Source organism: Lichenostomus cassidix, chromosome 17, assembly GCF_008360975.1.
Source record: "Lichenostomus cassidix isolate B80296 chromosome 17, HeHo_3.0, whole genome shotgun sequence".
NCBI classification, from domain to species: domain Eukaryota; kingdom Metazoa; phylum Chordata; class Aves; order Passeriformes; family Meliphagidae; genus Lichenostomus; species Lichenostomus cassidix.
The window spans coordinates 1,374,063-1,388,600 of record NC_139497.1 but is presented as its reverse complement, the minus strand read 5'-3'; the positions used below and the strand labels follow the sequence as shown (position 1 = coordinate 1,388,600).

General features: G+C 50.2%; 1 protein-coding gene across 8 annotated transcripts in view; it reads left to right on the top strand.

Annotated features, from left to right (window-relative positions):
- CRB2 (crumbs cell polarity complex component 2) overlaps positions 1-14,351 on the top strand; it is a 55,394-nt gene extending 41,043 nt beyond the window's left edge. For 6 of the 8 annotated variants that reach the window (XM_085076708.1, XM_085076711.1, XM_085076707.1 and 3 more), the window contains 7 exons: positions 2,622-3,560; positions 4,359-4,915; positions 5,755-5,920; positions 6,333-7,200; positions 7,946-8,062; positions 8,507-8,633; positions 10,504-11,310. In XM_085076708.1, the coding sequence (XP_084932834.1) occupies positions 2,622-3,560; positions 4,359-4,915; positions 5,755-5,920; positions 6,333-7,200; positions 7,946-8,062; positions 8,507-8,633; positions 10,504-10,731 (3,002 nt within the window). In that variant the 3' untranslated portion in view covers positions 10,732-11,310. Of the gene's footprint in view, positions 1-2,621; positions 3,561-4,358; positions 4,916-5,754; positions 5,921-6,332; positions 7,201-7,945; positions 8,063-8,506; positions 8,634-10,503; positions 11,311-11,605 lie in introns of those variants that run through there. The other 2 variants (XM_085076704.1, XM_085076705.1) reach the window with 2 other exon arrangements.
- The last annotated feature ends 187 nt before the right edge of the window (positions 14,352-14,538 follow it).

Here is a 14,538-nt window from a genome sequence, read left to right as displayed (position 1 = left end):
TCTGATTGTTTCTGCCCCAGCCCCTGTGGGTTGGTGACTTGGGACTGTTACCTCAGACACTGCTGAATTAACCAGAATGTTTGAAATCCTTCACTCCAGATAGCAGCCTTTTAAATACCATTTGTCTGATTTTCAGATAAGAAGTTCCACTGGTTTGCTATTGTTAGTCTTCAACTAGATAAGGAACTCATTAGATGTTTTAAGGTCTTCTAATGGTGTAATGAATCAGATTGACAACGTTGCTTTTACTATTGATGGCTCAAATAATAGTAAACCTTCGAGCTAAGAAATTTAAAGGGAACAGAGGAGACTTCTACTTGTTTACGAGGAGAATAACTTGTTTTTGTAACTTGTTTTTGTTGAACAGAGTCATGTCTCCCACTTCTATTTTTTTAAACATACTTGAAAAGGGATGCCTATGCTGCTCTTAGAAAAACCAATTAGTGTTGAACAACTTCTTAATATCTGCTTCCCAGTGGGTCTGCAAAGACACAACTGTCCATGTCTTGGAAAAGATTAGAATAACAGATATCCAGGAAATACTCTGTACTTTTGGAAACTGTAGTGATGTAGCTCCAGGTAACTGCTCAGCAAGGCTTCCTGGAAAAAAAATTATCATTAGCCAGATTTTTTGAATTCTTGTGCAATCTCCTTTTCACCCATTTCAAACAATCTAAGAAATCAAACCAGCTGCATCGCATGGGCAAGCCTGGTGTTTAATCAGCCACCTACCCTGGGGATTCATTTCCCAATTGGTGTGAGGCACTCGGGGGTCTGGGGGGCAGGAACAGCCCAGGCAGGTGCTCCTGCTGCTGTGCCAGAGAGAGCTGAGACCTGCTCAGGCTGGGAATGTGGGATGGGAAAATGGGCCTCTCACTGCCTCCCAGCCTTCTCAGAAATGCAAAAATTCACGGCATCTCTCCTTTTGTTTTCCAAACCAATGTTATCTGCCCCTCATTGCCTTGGTAAATATCAGCAACTCTGAAACAACAGCATCTCAAGGGTTTGGGACTATACCAAACCTGTCTTTCCTCATTCAAAGCCTCTCCCCTTAAATCTGACTGCAGAATTGCCTCCTGCAGCCTGGAGAGCTGTCCAAGAAAACCCACTTCACATAGTAATACTGCTCTAGTGATTTTTCCCAGTTGCAATTGAAGTCTTCCCATCTGCTCCCAAACTGGGATTCTCCAGGCTCAGTGATGTCCCTTACACTGTTTACTCCAACACATTTCCTGCATAGCTTTGTGCTGCAATCTTAGTTCTGTCCCTGCTGTTTCCTTGCTGAAACAAGCCCAGCAGTAAGCTGAATAGGGCTGAGCTGAGGTGATGAAGATATTGTTGCTTACAGAACAGCTCTGGCATAGCTGGAAAGTGCAGAATTAGAGTCTTGCATTTCTCTTCCAGTGCTTCTCAGAGCTCTGTCCCTACACTGGCACAATTGGACAGTTTGGAGCTGGAAGTTGCTGCCGAGTCCTCATCTCTCTGCAGAGCTCAGGGGACAAACCATCACTGCAAATATTCAAGAACTTGTATCTTTGCTAAGTTTTTATTTCTAATCACACATCAAGTCCAGCTCCAGTGCACCTAATGCCCCATCTCCCCTCATCTCTGTCACCCAGGCAGCTCTCTAATCTCTTTGACATGCACATTCTGTCTAGTGGCTTTTCTTTACAAATGTCCTTTGTGTTTTGATTCCCCTCCTTTGTGTGTGAATTCCTTCTTTTTCTTCCTGCTGCCCTTGTTGTGCTTGCTGGCTGGATCGGGTGTAATGCTATTAGATTGGGATAATCCATGCTTGGTTTATCTGTGGGACTGTCTCTGAAGATTAGTGAAAACCAACGTTATGGGCCAGATAAAGTGAACTGGTTCAGGGCTCTTCTGTCAGTCTGGGGATGCTCAGGAAAATGACAGCAGATTTTCATTAGCCAGATTTGGTGTAATGGCCTGTAATTTCTTTGAGCCCCATTGGGACCCATGTGCCTCCAGGAAACAGAACTGCAGTGCAGGACCTCACCCAGTTCATTTCTGCAGGACTGGGTAGAAATGAAATCAGCTTAGTGCCAGCATGGCAGAGTGCCTGTGGAGCATATTGTGTTTGTTGTTTGGTCATGAATTGGTTTTTGTGAGTTTTACAACTGGTGGGTCGTCTTGGAATTTGATTTTCTTTAACTGAGGCTTTCCAGTAACTTCCCACTTTACTGCTGTGTGCAACACTGGTGCCTGGAACATGCTCCAGTCAGATCTATAGACCTAATTGGCATTTCAACATACCAAATCTATTAAGAAAAAAGCATAAATTCCTTGTCTGTGCTGTGTTGCTCCTCCCATACCTTCTGCAAGTTGACTGCCTGTGGGGTTTGAGCTTGGGACAGGACAGCAGTTGGTGGGGGAATGTGAGCTGACAGGCCAAAGCTCTACAAATAGCACCTGGGAAGACACAGAAGTTAGGTGTTCTTGCTCTTGCACCATCAGCAGGACCCTCTGCAGAGTGTGGTGCTCTTTGCTGGCAGCTGCTCCCTGGAGAGAGCTGGGGAGGGCTGTGCCTGGCAGGCTCTGGGAGGGCATCCCAGTCCCACAGTGAGATCCCACAGTGAGATCCCATCTCTAAATCTCTTTCACAGGTGTGGAATGTGCTGTTAACATCAATGAGTGTGAGGAGGGTCCCTGCAAGAATGGAGCTGTCTGTGAGGATGGCATTGCTGACTATTCCTGCCACTGTGCCCCTGGCCAGGATGGCATTACGTGGGGAGGGAAGAACTGCTCTGTCCAGCTCACTGGGTGCCAGACACACGACTGCCAAAACGAGGCCTTGTGCATCCCAACCTACCAAGCTGAGAGCCATGGCCACCTGTGCCAGTGCCAGCCTGGTTTCTCTGATGCCACATGCTCGACACCAACAACGTTTTCCTTTGCTTCCAGAGGGTATCTCCTCATTGAGCTGCCCGAGAACAGTGAGAGCGGGAGGGGCGCAGGAGGAGCCAGCGTGTCCCTCCGCTTCCGAACCACCTTGCCCAGCGCTGTCCTTTTTTACCGAGGCCATGAAGCTGAGTACTTGTTCCTGGAGCTCTTGGATGGCATCCTGCATGCAGAGCTGAGGAGGGAGGATGTTGGCTACCCGCTGCTCCTCGAGGGGCTGAGAGTGGACGATGGCCAGTGGCATAAAGTGGAAGTTGTTGCGCACAGCACGGTGCAGCTGAAGCTCTGGCACGGCTCTTGTGAGGCTGGGGTCTGCCTGCAGAGCTCTCCTGTCCCACCCAGCACTGCTTTGATCCCACCTGCCTTCCTCAATCTGTATATTGGAGGTGCTGAGGATGCCATGGCCAACAACACACGGAGCCAGCAAGGCTTTGTGGGCTGCCTGGAAGACTTGCAGGTGGACGCTGAGGCTGTGCTGCCGGCGGATCTGCCGCTGGGGGAGTCGAGCCCGGTGAAGGCAGGCTGTGACCGCACGGAGTGGTGCCTCTCCCAGCCCTGCTTCCACGGAGGGCTCTGTGTGGACCTTTGGGCCACCTTCAGGTGTGACTGTGCCAGGCCCTACGGGGGCCCAGCTTGCTCATACGGTAAGTGCCACGGGATTAACACCTGCCAGCTCCACAGGTACTAGAGAATCTTGGATGTTAGCTCTGGAAACAGTGTTTTCTACTTGTCTGGGGGACAAATAAAGCAAAAACCTCTGTGAATAAAAATTCTCATTGATTCCTTTCCTGTCACTTGCTCCTGCAGGAATGACTGTCAGTTTTGTGGTGCAGGTTATTCCTCATTGAGCCAGAGGCTCTGACTTCACCTTTGTAACAGATCTGTGTGAATGCAGGGGAGTAGGGAACTTAACTTGTTTTTCTGTGAAAAGTTGATCTTGAGCTTCTGAGTTGAGGATGAATAGACATGTATTACTTTATAGATAAACTATAAAGTGTTAAAGGAAGCTCTTTGACAATTTTGAATTAAAATCTTATCTATTTGCATTTTTTGCTTTAGTAAGGCTTGTATTAGTATTGTTCCAGGGGCTTTTTTTGACACTTCTGAGCTGTAAACATGGCATGTACTGCTATTACCAAATTTACAAATTTTAAAAGCAACTTTGTATCTCAAAAGTCCTTGAGTAAATCTGCTGGATTGGCAAGGGCTCTGCTAGACTTGTGTTTCACTCCCATGCTACTTGAATTTGTGCCCTCCAGGGGAAGCAGGGATACATTCACTTACTTTTTAATTTCACAGACCTGTGGAGAGGAGCATGGTTACTCTGGCACACATGGAAAACCTTGAGAAGAAACATTTGCTCCATTCCTAAGAAGCTGCATCCCTGTGCCAGCTGCGTTCCCTTTATCTGTGAGCTGAAGTCTGTTTCTTTTCTCTTCCAGAGCACCCAGCAGCAACATTTGGCCTAGAGAATTCCACCAGCTTTGCCTCTTACACCCTTTCTGACAGCCTTGGTGCAGACTTCAACCTCTCCTTTTTCCTGCGGAGTCGGAAGCCCAATGGTTTGTTACTGCAGCTCTGCAATGGGACAGATCCCTGCCTCACCCTGTACCTGAGGGATGGCCAGCTGAGCATAGAGATGTCACCTACGGACACTGTGACCTTCCCAGGGAATGTGGTTGATGGGAGAAGACATTTGGTAGCCCTGTCTTTCCAGGGAGGCTCTGTTGGTGCTCTGCAGTCAGACACGTATGTGGAGCTGGGGCAGCTCTCAGCACAACCCCTGCTAGCTGGCTCAGAAGTGTTCATTGGGGGACACCCGAACCCCGACAGTGCTGAGCTCTGGGGGGGCTATTTCAAGGGCTGTTTGCAGGACATTCAACTCAACAGCCACCAGGTGCAGTTTTTCCAGGTGGAGAATGACAGTCTGCCAGAGGAACTCAATGGGACTCAAACTAGGAATCTTGTGAATGGCTGCATCTCTGATGACACCTGCAAGGTATGTGCTGTGTCTTGTTTGTCTCTGTGTGTGCAGGGGTTTGTTGTAGTTCTGTGATTACACAAAAGTTTGGCTGTTGCTGATATCAGAAAGAGGAGAAGTTTTTTTGATGTCTTGAAGAACACATGGTTCTGTGTGCTCCCACCTCACTCAGTATGCTACATATGATTTAAACAGTGAGCTTTCTCAAGCTCCCTTGTAGTTTTTGAGGGTTTTAGAACTTGGGCAGGGACTTTAGTGCTGTCCATCTCCACTTTGCTGAGCCCACATAGGTTCCAGACTCCCCTCTCTAACCTGTAACCTTGCCAGCTCCTCCCTTCATCCTGTTCCAATTGCACAACAACCTCTTCCCCAGGAATCTGCCACTTCAGCAACAGCAGCTGAAGAAGCTGTCTCCATGTGCCCTTGGATCAGAGCCTGGTTCTCCTCTCTGGCATACCTGGTGATGGGGAGCCCATACCCCCTCATCTTGCCCTTCTTACTCTGAAGTATTGTCACACCTGTGGTGTCAGGAGTGTCCTTCCAGTGACAGAAATTTGCAAACTCCTTGGGAGCATCACAGTTTGTTTCATCTGTTCCTCACCTGTGCTTTTGTGCCTTGTTCTTTGCCGAATTGCTGGAGTTCCTGTTGGTCAGTGCTGTGCAAGGGGGAAGCAGGGGCTCAGGAATTTCTTGTACAGAGATCCTTGTGCTTCCCTCACTGCTGCTGAGCTGCTGTTTTATTTTCCTCCTCTCTTAATTCAAATGCTGCTCGTGCTCAATTGTCAAAATTCTACCAAATTTTCTTAGACCTAAAGATGAATTACTCTGCCCCTAAATTCCCCTGTTTTGTTTTTCAGTCTGAGCCATGTCAGAATGGGGGCAGATGCATTGTCACTTGGAATGATTTCCATTGCAGCTGTCCAGCAAATTTCACTGGGAAATTTTGCGAAGAGAAAGTCTGGTGTGAAAGTGACCCATGTCCTGAAGCCACCACCTGCATAGACGTTGTGGCAGGATATGTGTGTAAGTTCTGTTCTCCTGCCTGTGTGTTGGTAAAACCCCCCATGTTCCCTGTCTATAATCAATACTCCCAGGTTGTGCTGTTGAAAACAATACAAACACATGCTGCAAAAAGGACACGAGTGGTACCCAGGTACAACCTCCTGCAGGCAGCAAGGGCTCTGGGCTTGCCCCCAGGTGTGGCAGAGCCCAGCTGAGGAGTGAAAATTGCTACCTAAAAGCTGGATATTATTACGGGAGGTGCAATTGTAAACAGGAAGAGCTTTAAGGCTGCCAGCAGCTCGCCTGTAATCCTGCTCACGCTAAGCTTATGGGTTCTTAGGGAGAGAACCTGCCAGGGGTGTGCCATTGGTCTGGTTCAAACAGGACACCAACCGTCTTTCAAATCCCTCGTGCTCTCTCCCTTTATTTATAGGTCTGGCTAATGCAACATTTAATAGTTATGCTGCCATTGAATTTACCACCAACGCATCAGTGACCAGGACTCTGAGCAGCCTCCACATGGACTTCAGGACCAGGGATGAAGATGCTGTTTTGCTTCGGGCTGTGGAAGAGGTGGATTCCCTCCAGGTAGCCATTAAGAATTCCTCCCTGCTGGTTGACATCAGGAGTGGGAACAGCATCGAGGGTGTCAGCTTCCTGAGCCCACAGCCCATCACAGACGGGGCCTGGCACAGCATCTCCGTGTCCATGGAGGAGCCAACTGCACTCTCCTCCAGGTGGCTGCTCCGCTTGGATGGGTCGGTGAATGTGACTCTGCCGGGAAATGCTGGGAACTTGGACTTCCTCAAGAATAACGCGCTGGTCATTCTGGCTGAAAACTTCACCGGCTGCCTGGGCCAGGTGCAGATCGGGGGCATCTTCCTGCCCTTCCCGGCGCACCAGCCGTACCCACAGCCCGAGCAGTTCCAGCGGGCCGGCAGGGGCAGCGTGCAGCTGGGCTGCTCCGGGGCCGACGTGTGCTCCTCCAGCCCCTGCCTCAACGCCGGCACCTGCGAGGATCTGTTCAACGCCTTCCGCTGCGGCTGCAGCCCGGGCTGGGCGGGGCAGCGCTGCGAGGCCAACATCGACGACTGCCAGCCCAGCCCCTGCGTGCACGGGGACTGCGTGGATGCCGTGGCAGACTTCCAGTGCGAGTGCTTCCGGGGCTTCATCGGCAAGAGGTGTGACATCAACGTGGACGACTGCGTGCGGCACCAGTGCCTGAACGGCGCCACCTGCGTCGATGGCGTTTATGGATACTCCTGCAAGTGCCCTCCTCAGTACTCCGGACCTCGCTGCGAGTAAGTGCCGTGGCTGCCTTGATACAGGGGCAGAGGAGCCCCCAGATAAACTGGACTTTTTACTTTGAGACACTTTGGGAAAAGTTTTCATTGCAAGCATCTGGTAGGTAAAGCACCTAAATTCTGCTGTGACTTGGAAAGTGCTGTCCAGGTCCAAATCCTCACTGCCAGGGGCTCAGCCTGGTACAGGGTAAGGATCCTTCCTTTTGATGTGGGTTAATCACCATGCTACATTTCAGAGCTGTTTGAAGGGCAAGTAGTCTGGCCTGTTGTCCCTTTCCTCTAGCACTCCCCAAGAAGTCCATCATCTCTGGGATTTGACTCCCCTCTGCCATATTCCTGTACTGATTTAAAACAAAACAGCTTGTGCAAGTTGAAATGGAACATGGAGTTAAATACTGACATGGCTGAGTTTCAGTTACCTGATCTATCCAGGATGATTTTCCTGGTGCCTGGCTGTACTGTTCCAGCACTGTCCTGTCCCTGCTTATATTTTCATTAGCAAGAACAGGCCTGTCTGAGATTCTGAGTGCTGATAGAGCTCCTGTCTGTTCTCTGGGCATGATCCAAGATTTTACAAACGATTTCTGGGACTATTCCCTTCTCCACTTGTGTCAAACTCCTTCCTAGAAATACCAATGACTGTGTTTATGACCCTTGCCATCCCCATTCCCCCTGAGCCCCAGAACACTCTGCCCTTCCCCAAAACTTGAGTGCTCTAAAGGCTGTTTCTTGCTCTCCCCAGGTGGCCATTCCCCCCTCAGCAGTGTGGCAAGAACTTCACCTGCCTGAACGGTGGCAGGTGCATCACTGAGAGCTGGGGAGCCAACTGCTCCTGCAGGCCTGGCTTCACTGGAAGGAAGTAAGTGCTGCTTTGGGATGGTGTGGGAAAGCCAGTGCTCCCATCCTGATCTCTGTGGGGTGGCTGAGCAGGGCCACTGCTTCATCCTCCTCCATGTTGTTGTGCCAGTCAAACAGCTGCTCCTAAAGGGAACATGAGCTGTTACCTGCAGCAGAGGGAGGCTTCAGATCATTCAGCTGCCAACACCAGTTTTTGCAGTGAGAACTGCTTCTAAGTTTTTCAAGCACACTACCTGTGCTGGAGACCTGTGCTGGCCTCAGTCCCACAGAAACCACAACAGGAGGGTTGGTGTGAACGGGGGAGAATTTAATGTTCTTTGGAGAAAGTGCCTGGAAAAGCTGCAACAGGTGCTTTTCAAACAAAAGAGGCCTTTTTAGACTGGATGATCTTGTGTTCTATGGCACAAGAATGTATGTGACAATTCTAATACAATTTCCTTTCCAGCTGTCAAATCAACATAAACGAGTGTGACCCAAACCCGTGCCAGAATGGTGGCACCTGCCAGGACTCTGAGAACAGATACGAGTGTGTGTGCAGCGCCAGCTACACCGGCGAGCGCTGCGACATCAACGTAAGCACTGTGCTCTGCTGGGGCTCCTGCTGTCCCTGCACACTGCCCGGGGGGAGGGGGCTCTGGGGTCCTGCTGAGGCTGGCCCTGCTCGTGTCCAGCCTAAAGCACAGCTGGGAAATGCTGAATGCTTTTTTGCTGCAGTGCTGCTGCTTGTTGGTCTCCAGCATATAAACAACTGCAGCAAATACTCCTCAGTATCTGCATGTGCTGCTGTATGTCCTTTGGGGCTGTCTCTGCACATTTCCATAGATTTCACAACTCTTTGGACAGTAATCCAACTACTGCAGTTGGCCCAGGTTCCTGGAGAATGGAATTTCATTTGGTGTTTTATCTTGGATGAGTTACAAAGCACCTTCCCTCTCCAAAGGTCATCTAAGTAGAAGTGGATTTTTGGAGAAGGGAAGTTGGATAAAGTCAGGCCCAGAGTGGTTCAGGTCTGTGTGAAAAGCCAAGTCCTGCCCTGAGCTGCCCCAGCCCGGCTGAGCTGTCCCTGTGTGCCTAATCCAAGTGTTCTGGGTGGGACTGGGATCCTTCCTGGGGCAGATGGGATCCATACCCTGCTTTCTCTGTGAGCTCTTGCATGGACAGGTAGCTTGTTGGGTAACCTGGGAATGTACTAACCCATCCTGCATGGAAAGGGCTGTGTGCCAGGCGGGGTTTGCTGCTGTTGCTGTTCCCAGGGCTCTGTAATGCACGTGCCAAGGTCACCCTGACATTTCCAGTTTGCATGCACAGACTCCTTCAGGCATCTCCATCTCCTCTGCCCCAGGACACTTCCTGTGGGTTCCTTGTATTCATTTTCATCAACTGCTGTTTTTCTTCACTCTTTCCTTTCCCCCTTGCAAGGCCAGGCCCTGGTGGGGCAGGGAGGGGCTGGGATGGTGCTCAGTGCCACAGGGATAGCTGGAGCTCAGCTGAGCTCCCTTTGCTCTCCCTCCCACAGCAGCAGCTCCAGGGCTGCCCTGCTGGGCCCTCGTGGTGCTGGACTAACCTGCATGGTCCAGAACTAACCCTGCATGGTGCTTGGCTTTGGGCAGGCTCAGGGAACACACCTGAACTTCAGGCATTTGGAAAGGGCAGAAAGACTTCCAGATCCTTGGGGAATGTTCCTTCTTTGCATTATGACATGAACACAAACTGAATGGCATCCAAAAGCTGTAAATAATCCAGCTTGAATTGTTTTGGTTTTAGCTGTAAGGTGGCTGATACCATTGTTAGCAATAAGAAATATTTCTTAATTTTAAGTTTATTGTAATCTTAAAGCTTTTTTTCATGACAAAACTTCCACAGTTGTTTTTAGTTACTTGTTGTCTTCCATGCCATCCTTCATTCCACCAGAATCTAGAGAATTCTCATTTCTTTCCTCAGTACTTAGGCTTTTTTATCATCTCCATCTCCCATCCATATCCTGACCTTTATAATATCTTCCCCTTCCTGCTGCACGTTCTTCAATTCTGTTTCGGTTTAACAGCTAAATCAATTCTCTGCTTTGCCATTACAGGCATCATTGAATTTTTTAGTATCATTCCCCTGCTTTGGGAAATTTTTTTGGGGTTACTGAAAATTCACATTGCTCTGCATTAACTTTATAGGATTTATTCTTTTGTTTTTTCTGCAACATTGGTCACAACTTTGCCAGTGGCACCCATGCATTTGATTCTGATATTGATAAGAAGGCACCTTTAAAGACTCCCACTGTAGATGCTGAGTAAACTAGCATTTACATCCTAAGGGGCTGTCCTGGTGTGAAAAAGTGCTATTTTTGCTTTTCTAAAAATCCTTTTCCCTCTAATCTGACCATTTGGGTCAATTATTGCAGTTATTGTAACCACTGGAGTTTCATTGTTTCTCCATTAATTTCTTTTACAGAAAGGGACTCCAGGTGCTCTCTTCCCCTCCCCACTAATTGAAGTAGCTGTCCCTGTAGCCTGTGGCTCTGTGCTGCTCCTCAGTATTGGTCTCATATTCATGATTCTCACGGCAAGGAAGAGGCGCCAGTCCGAGGGGACCTACAGCCCGAGCCAGCAGGAGGTGGCAGGAGCTCGGCTGGAGATGGACAGTGTCCTAAAGGTGCCACCCGAAGAGCGCCTAATCTAGGCCCTGCCGTGCCCAGGACCTGCACCTGCGAGGTCTGCCTGGACCTTGAGCTCCTCCAGCACTGGCAGCAGCAGATCCATCCCATCCCATTCCCCTCAGGCCTGGTCACGAGGACATGGATGTTCCACACGAGGCAGCAGTGCCTGAGAACGCCACCCCAGCTGGGCCCTGGCACTGCTGCACCCCAGTGGCTCCAAGGGAGCCTCTGCCCTCCCTCCTGCCCTGCCCTGGATGCCCATTGCTCACCTCAGCAGGAGCTGAAGTCACTCTGGCTCCAGCCCCTCGCAGGCAGGAGTGGCACATTGAGTCTGCTTTCCAAGGCAGGGTGACCTGAGGCACCTGTGCAGGTTCAGCTCCCTGGGTCCCTCAGGAGCTGAGGAGGGTCATGGCTGGTTTGTGTATTCTGCTCTGGTTTTGTTAACAGCTGAGAAACATTCAAACTCTTTCAGCTCAGGTGTGTGAGGTTTTCACAGTCTTCAACAGCAACAGCAGCTGTGACCTCCTGCCCTGTGACAGCCCAGTGTTACAGGGAATTGTCAGGAATGATCAAAATCCTTGTGTAAATCAGTGTTGAATGTGGTGCTGTTAGACATTCCCATGGGTACCGCACAGGGAAGGGGCAGGCAGGACTCCAGGGTTTGGGCAGTGCTGGAGCTGCTAGATGCTGGACTTTGGGTGTGCATGGAGGGGAGAGGAGCAGGAAAAGTCACCAATCTCCTCTGCATTCCCTAGGCTCTGTGGGACAGGGAGGGGACAGGGGAGAGGGAGCTCCTGCCCTGCACCGCTGTCAGCACAGCGCAGCTGAGGGACTGAGGGGTGTGAAATGCAGCAGCGTCCTGTTGGAAGCTCTGAGTAACTCCCTGTTCTACCGCAGCAGCGAGTGTGGGCACACCTCAGCCACTCCTCCGTGGTGGGAGCAGTCGGGGCTGCAGGGGCTGCCCTGCTCCTTGCCCTGGTTGTAGCCACGGCAATTGCCATGAAGAGGAGGAGAGCAACTCAGGGAACCTACAGCCCGAGCCGGCAGGAGAAGGATGGGGCTCGAGTGGAAATGTGGAACGTGATCAAGATGCCCCCGACGGAGCGGCTGATCTGAGCTGGGGTCACCTACGGGGCCACGGAGCAGCTGCAGGCTTTGCCCAGGTGCTGCAGGCTGGGGGGGACAGCTCTGCATGGCTCTGAGGCACTGCCTGCTCCCACTGCTCCATCGGGCTGCTTAGAGCAGCTCATCCCACAGACAATCTCTGTCAAACTGTCTGGCAACACGAGCAGCAGCGCTGGGGAGGAAAACCCCACTGCTGAGAGCCAGTGGAGGAGCGGGAGGGAGCAGTGGCTGTGGCAGAGCAGGGGACACAGGGCTGTGTCACAGCCAGAGCCAGCTGGGCTCCTGTTCCTGCTGCTCCTGCGGGCACCACGGCTCAGAGCTGTGGGAATGGTCACTGCTGGGCAGGCAACATAAAAACCACCCTGAGGCAGGCCCAGTGAATGGGAATTAAACCACTGTACTCAGATATAATGTGAATAATATGGCTCTTTCAAAAAACCATGTGCCTGTGGCTCCTCTGCAAGGCTAAGCCAGGTGAGTGAGTGGTGGGAAATCCTTCCTAGAGTTGCTGCTGCTCTTCCAGCTGGGCCAGAGCTGGCATGGCACTAAGTCCCACTGAGTTGTGCTGGACATGGCTGCTGGAGCTTTCCTTGAGACCAGACCAAACCACAGGAATATCTGAAGTGCCTTTCTGATCCTGAGTTGCCAGGTACAGTTTAACCCTTTTGGAAGGAGGATGTTTTATGATCTGGCTCTGCCACCCCTGAGCAGGGGCTTGGAGATGACCACAGAACTGACCAGTTACTGTGAGAGCCAGTAACTGAGGTGGTACTTGCTGGGTTGAGGGGAGAAAGAAATAGTTTTAGACCTGACCTCTGGACTGACAGGTTTGGGCTTGTTGGTACAGAAGAGTGGAAGTTGGTTAACCAATCCTTTAACCCAAACCAGGGTTGGTGTAGTGACACAGCATCTGCTTTTCCTTGCCCTAAAAAGGGGTTTGATTTCGTGGCTTCACTTCTCCTGTGTTACTGTTTTAGCTGGTGAATGTGCTGTTTCTTCTTTAGCATAATGTGGCAGAGGCTGTGGAAGAAAATGCAGCACAGCACGCCAGGTAAGGTCTGATGCCATTAGTGTTTTGGGATAATGACTACAGCTGCCAATGAGGAGTATTTTAGAACACAGTGTCTGCTTTTTAATCTCCAAAATACTATTAATAAGCAGGGTGGGAACCTGCCCACTGTAGCTCATCGCCAGAAGAAAATGCTGTTTATTCTGGTCTGCTTTTGGATTTTTTTTTTCTACTGTAGCTGTAAATGTTTGTGTGATTCCAAGCAAAGGGAGGAGCATGAAACTACTGATCAGATGTGTCTGTTTAAGAACAGGTGTCTGTGTCTGAACAGGTTCTCTGTACACAGGCAGCTGCTGGCAGAAGAATGGAAATTTTAGAAAATAGGAAAAACCAAAGGAGTGGGAGACAATATTTTGTCTGTAAGATCACTTTTCCTCTAATAGTGGAGAAGAGTTGAAAGTGTGATCCCAGCTGGCTGTGTCTGGGAGGCAGCTGGAACTGGCAGTGCCACAGAGAGGCCCTGGCTGCAGGTGGGAGCTGGCTGCTGCTTTTCTGTATTTATCAGCAGTGACACTGCTGTCACTGTTGCTGTCACTGTTGCTGTCACTGCTTTGCTCTGGGCATTTTCCAGCTGCTGCTTGGGGAGGGCCAGTGCACTTTGAGAACAGAGACAGTGGCACCGCTTGGTCCCCTCGTGGCAGTGGGACTTTGGGAGCAAGTGAGGGGCTTTTTGCCTGTGGCTTTGTGCCCTGGAGGCTCCAGGGCAGCAGAGCTGTGCCAGGATGGTGGGGCTGAGATGCCTGCACTGGGCTGGGACTGCTCAGCACAAACACAAACTCCTCCTTGGGCTGCCTCTGTCCCGAGGGAAGCTGAGTGGGGGATTCTCCTGGCAGGAGCAGTGGGGAGCAGAGCCCTGGCAGCTCCTGTGCTGCCATGCAAAGGTCGCTGTGGTTTCCTGCAGCTCAGGGGGCTCTCTGAGAACTCCACTCTGCCACCCCAGCTTGCTGCCAGGGCAAGTCCTGCTGCTTTTTCACTGCACTGCACCGCTGGTGTTTAAACTGTACAGAAATGAGGCAGCAGCAGGATCTAGAAGAGCTGTTCCTCCAGCCTGTGGGCTGTTGAACTGCAGGCTGTGTTCCCAGAGCTCCTGCAATTCCCTGGAAGGTACAAACTCCCTGGAGCCCCCAGCGGGTCTGGCTGTGCCCCAGCAGTGGCTCCTCAGGACTGGATTCCAAGCACCCAAAGCCAGTATTAGCAAAGGTGTTAAAATACTCTGTCAGTGTCTTGAGCATTTCTGCAAAATAATTTATGGAAGGTGGGTTTTTTTTTTCATAATGAACTTAACTTTCTTTTGATATTTAATTTTTGAATATATTTTTTCACAAAACTGGACTTGCTGTAGTTGATGATCATGATCCCAATTTCTTTTTTAATTGTAAATTTTATAATTTGTAAATAATTAGAATGTCCTTCAAAAGAAATTTACAATAAAATTTGGCTAAAAACAGACCTAGTTGTTGACTTATGACTGTTTTTCCCTGTAGAACACCTTGCTGTCTGGATGGCTGATCATGGTCTGTGCCACACACCCTGCACAGCTGCAAACCTCAATGGCTCTCTGCAGTTCAAGGAGTATTTTTGTGATGATTTGTCACTGCTCAGAGCCCTCAGCACAGGCCAGGACAGGGCTGCAGAA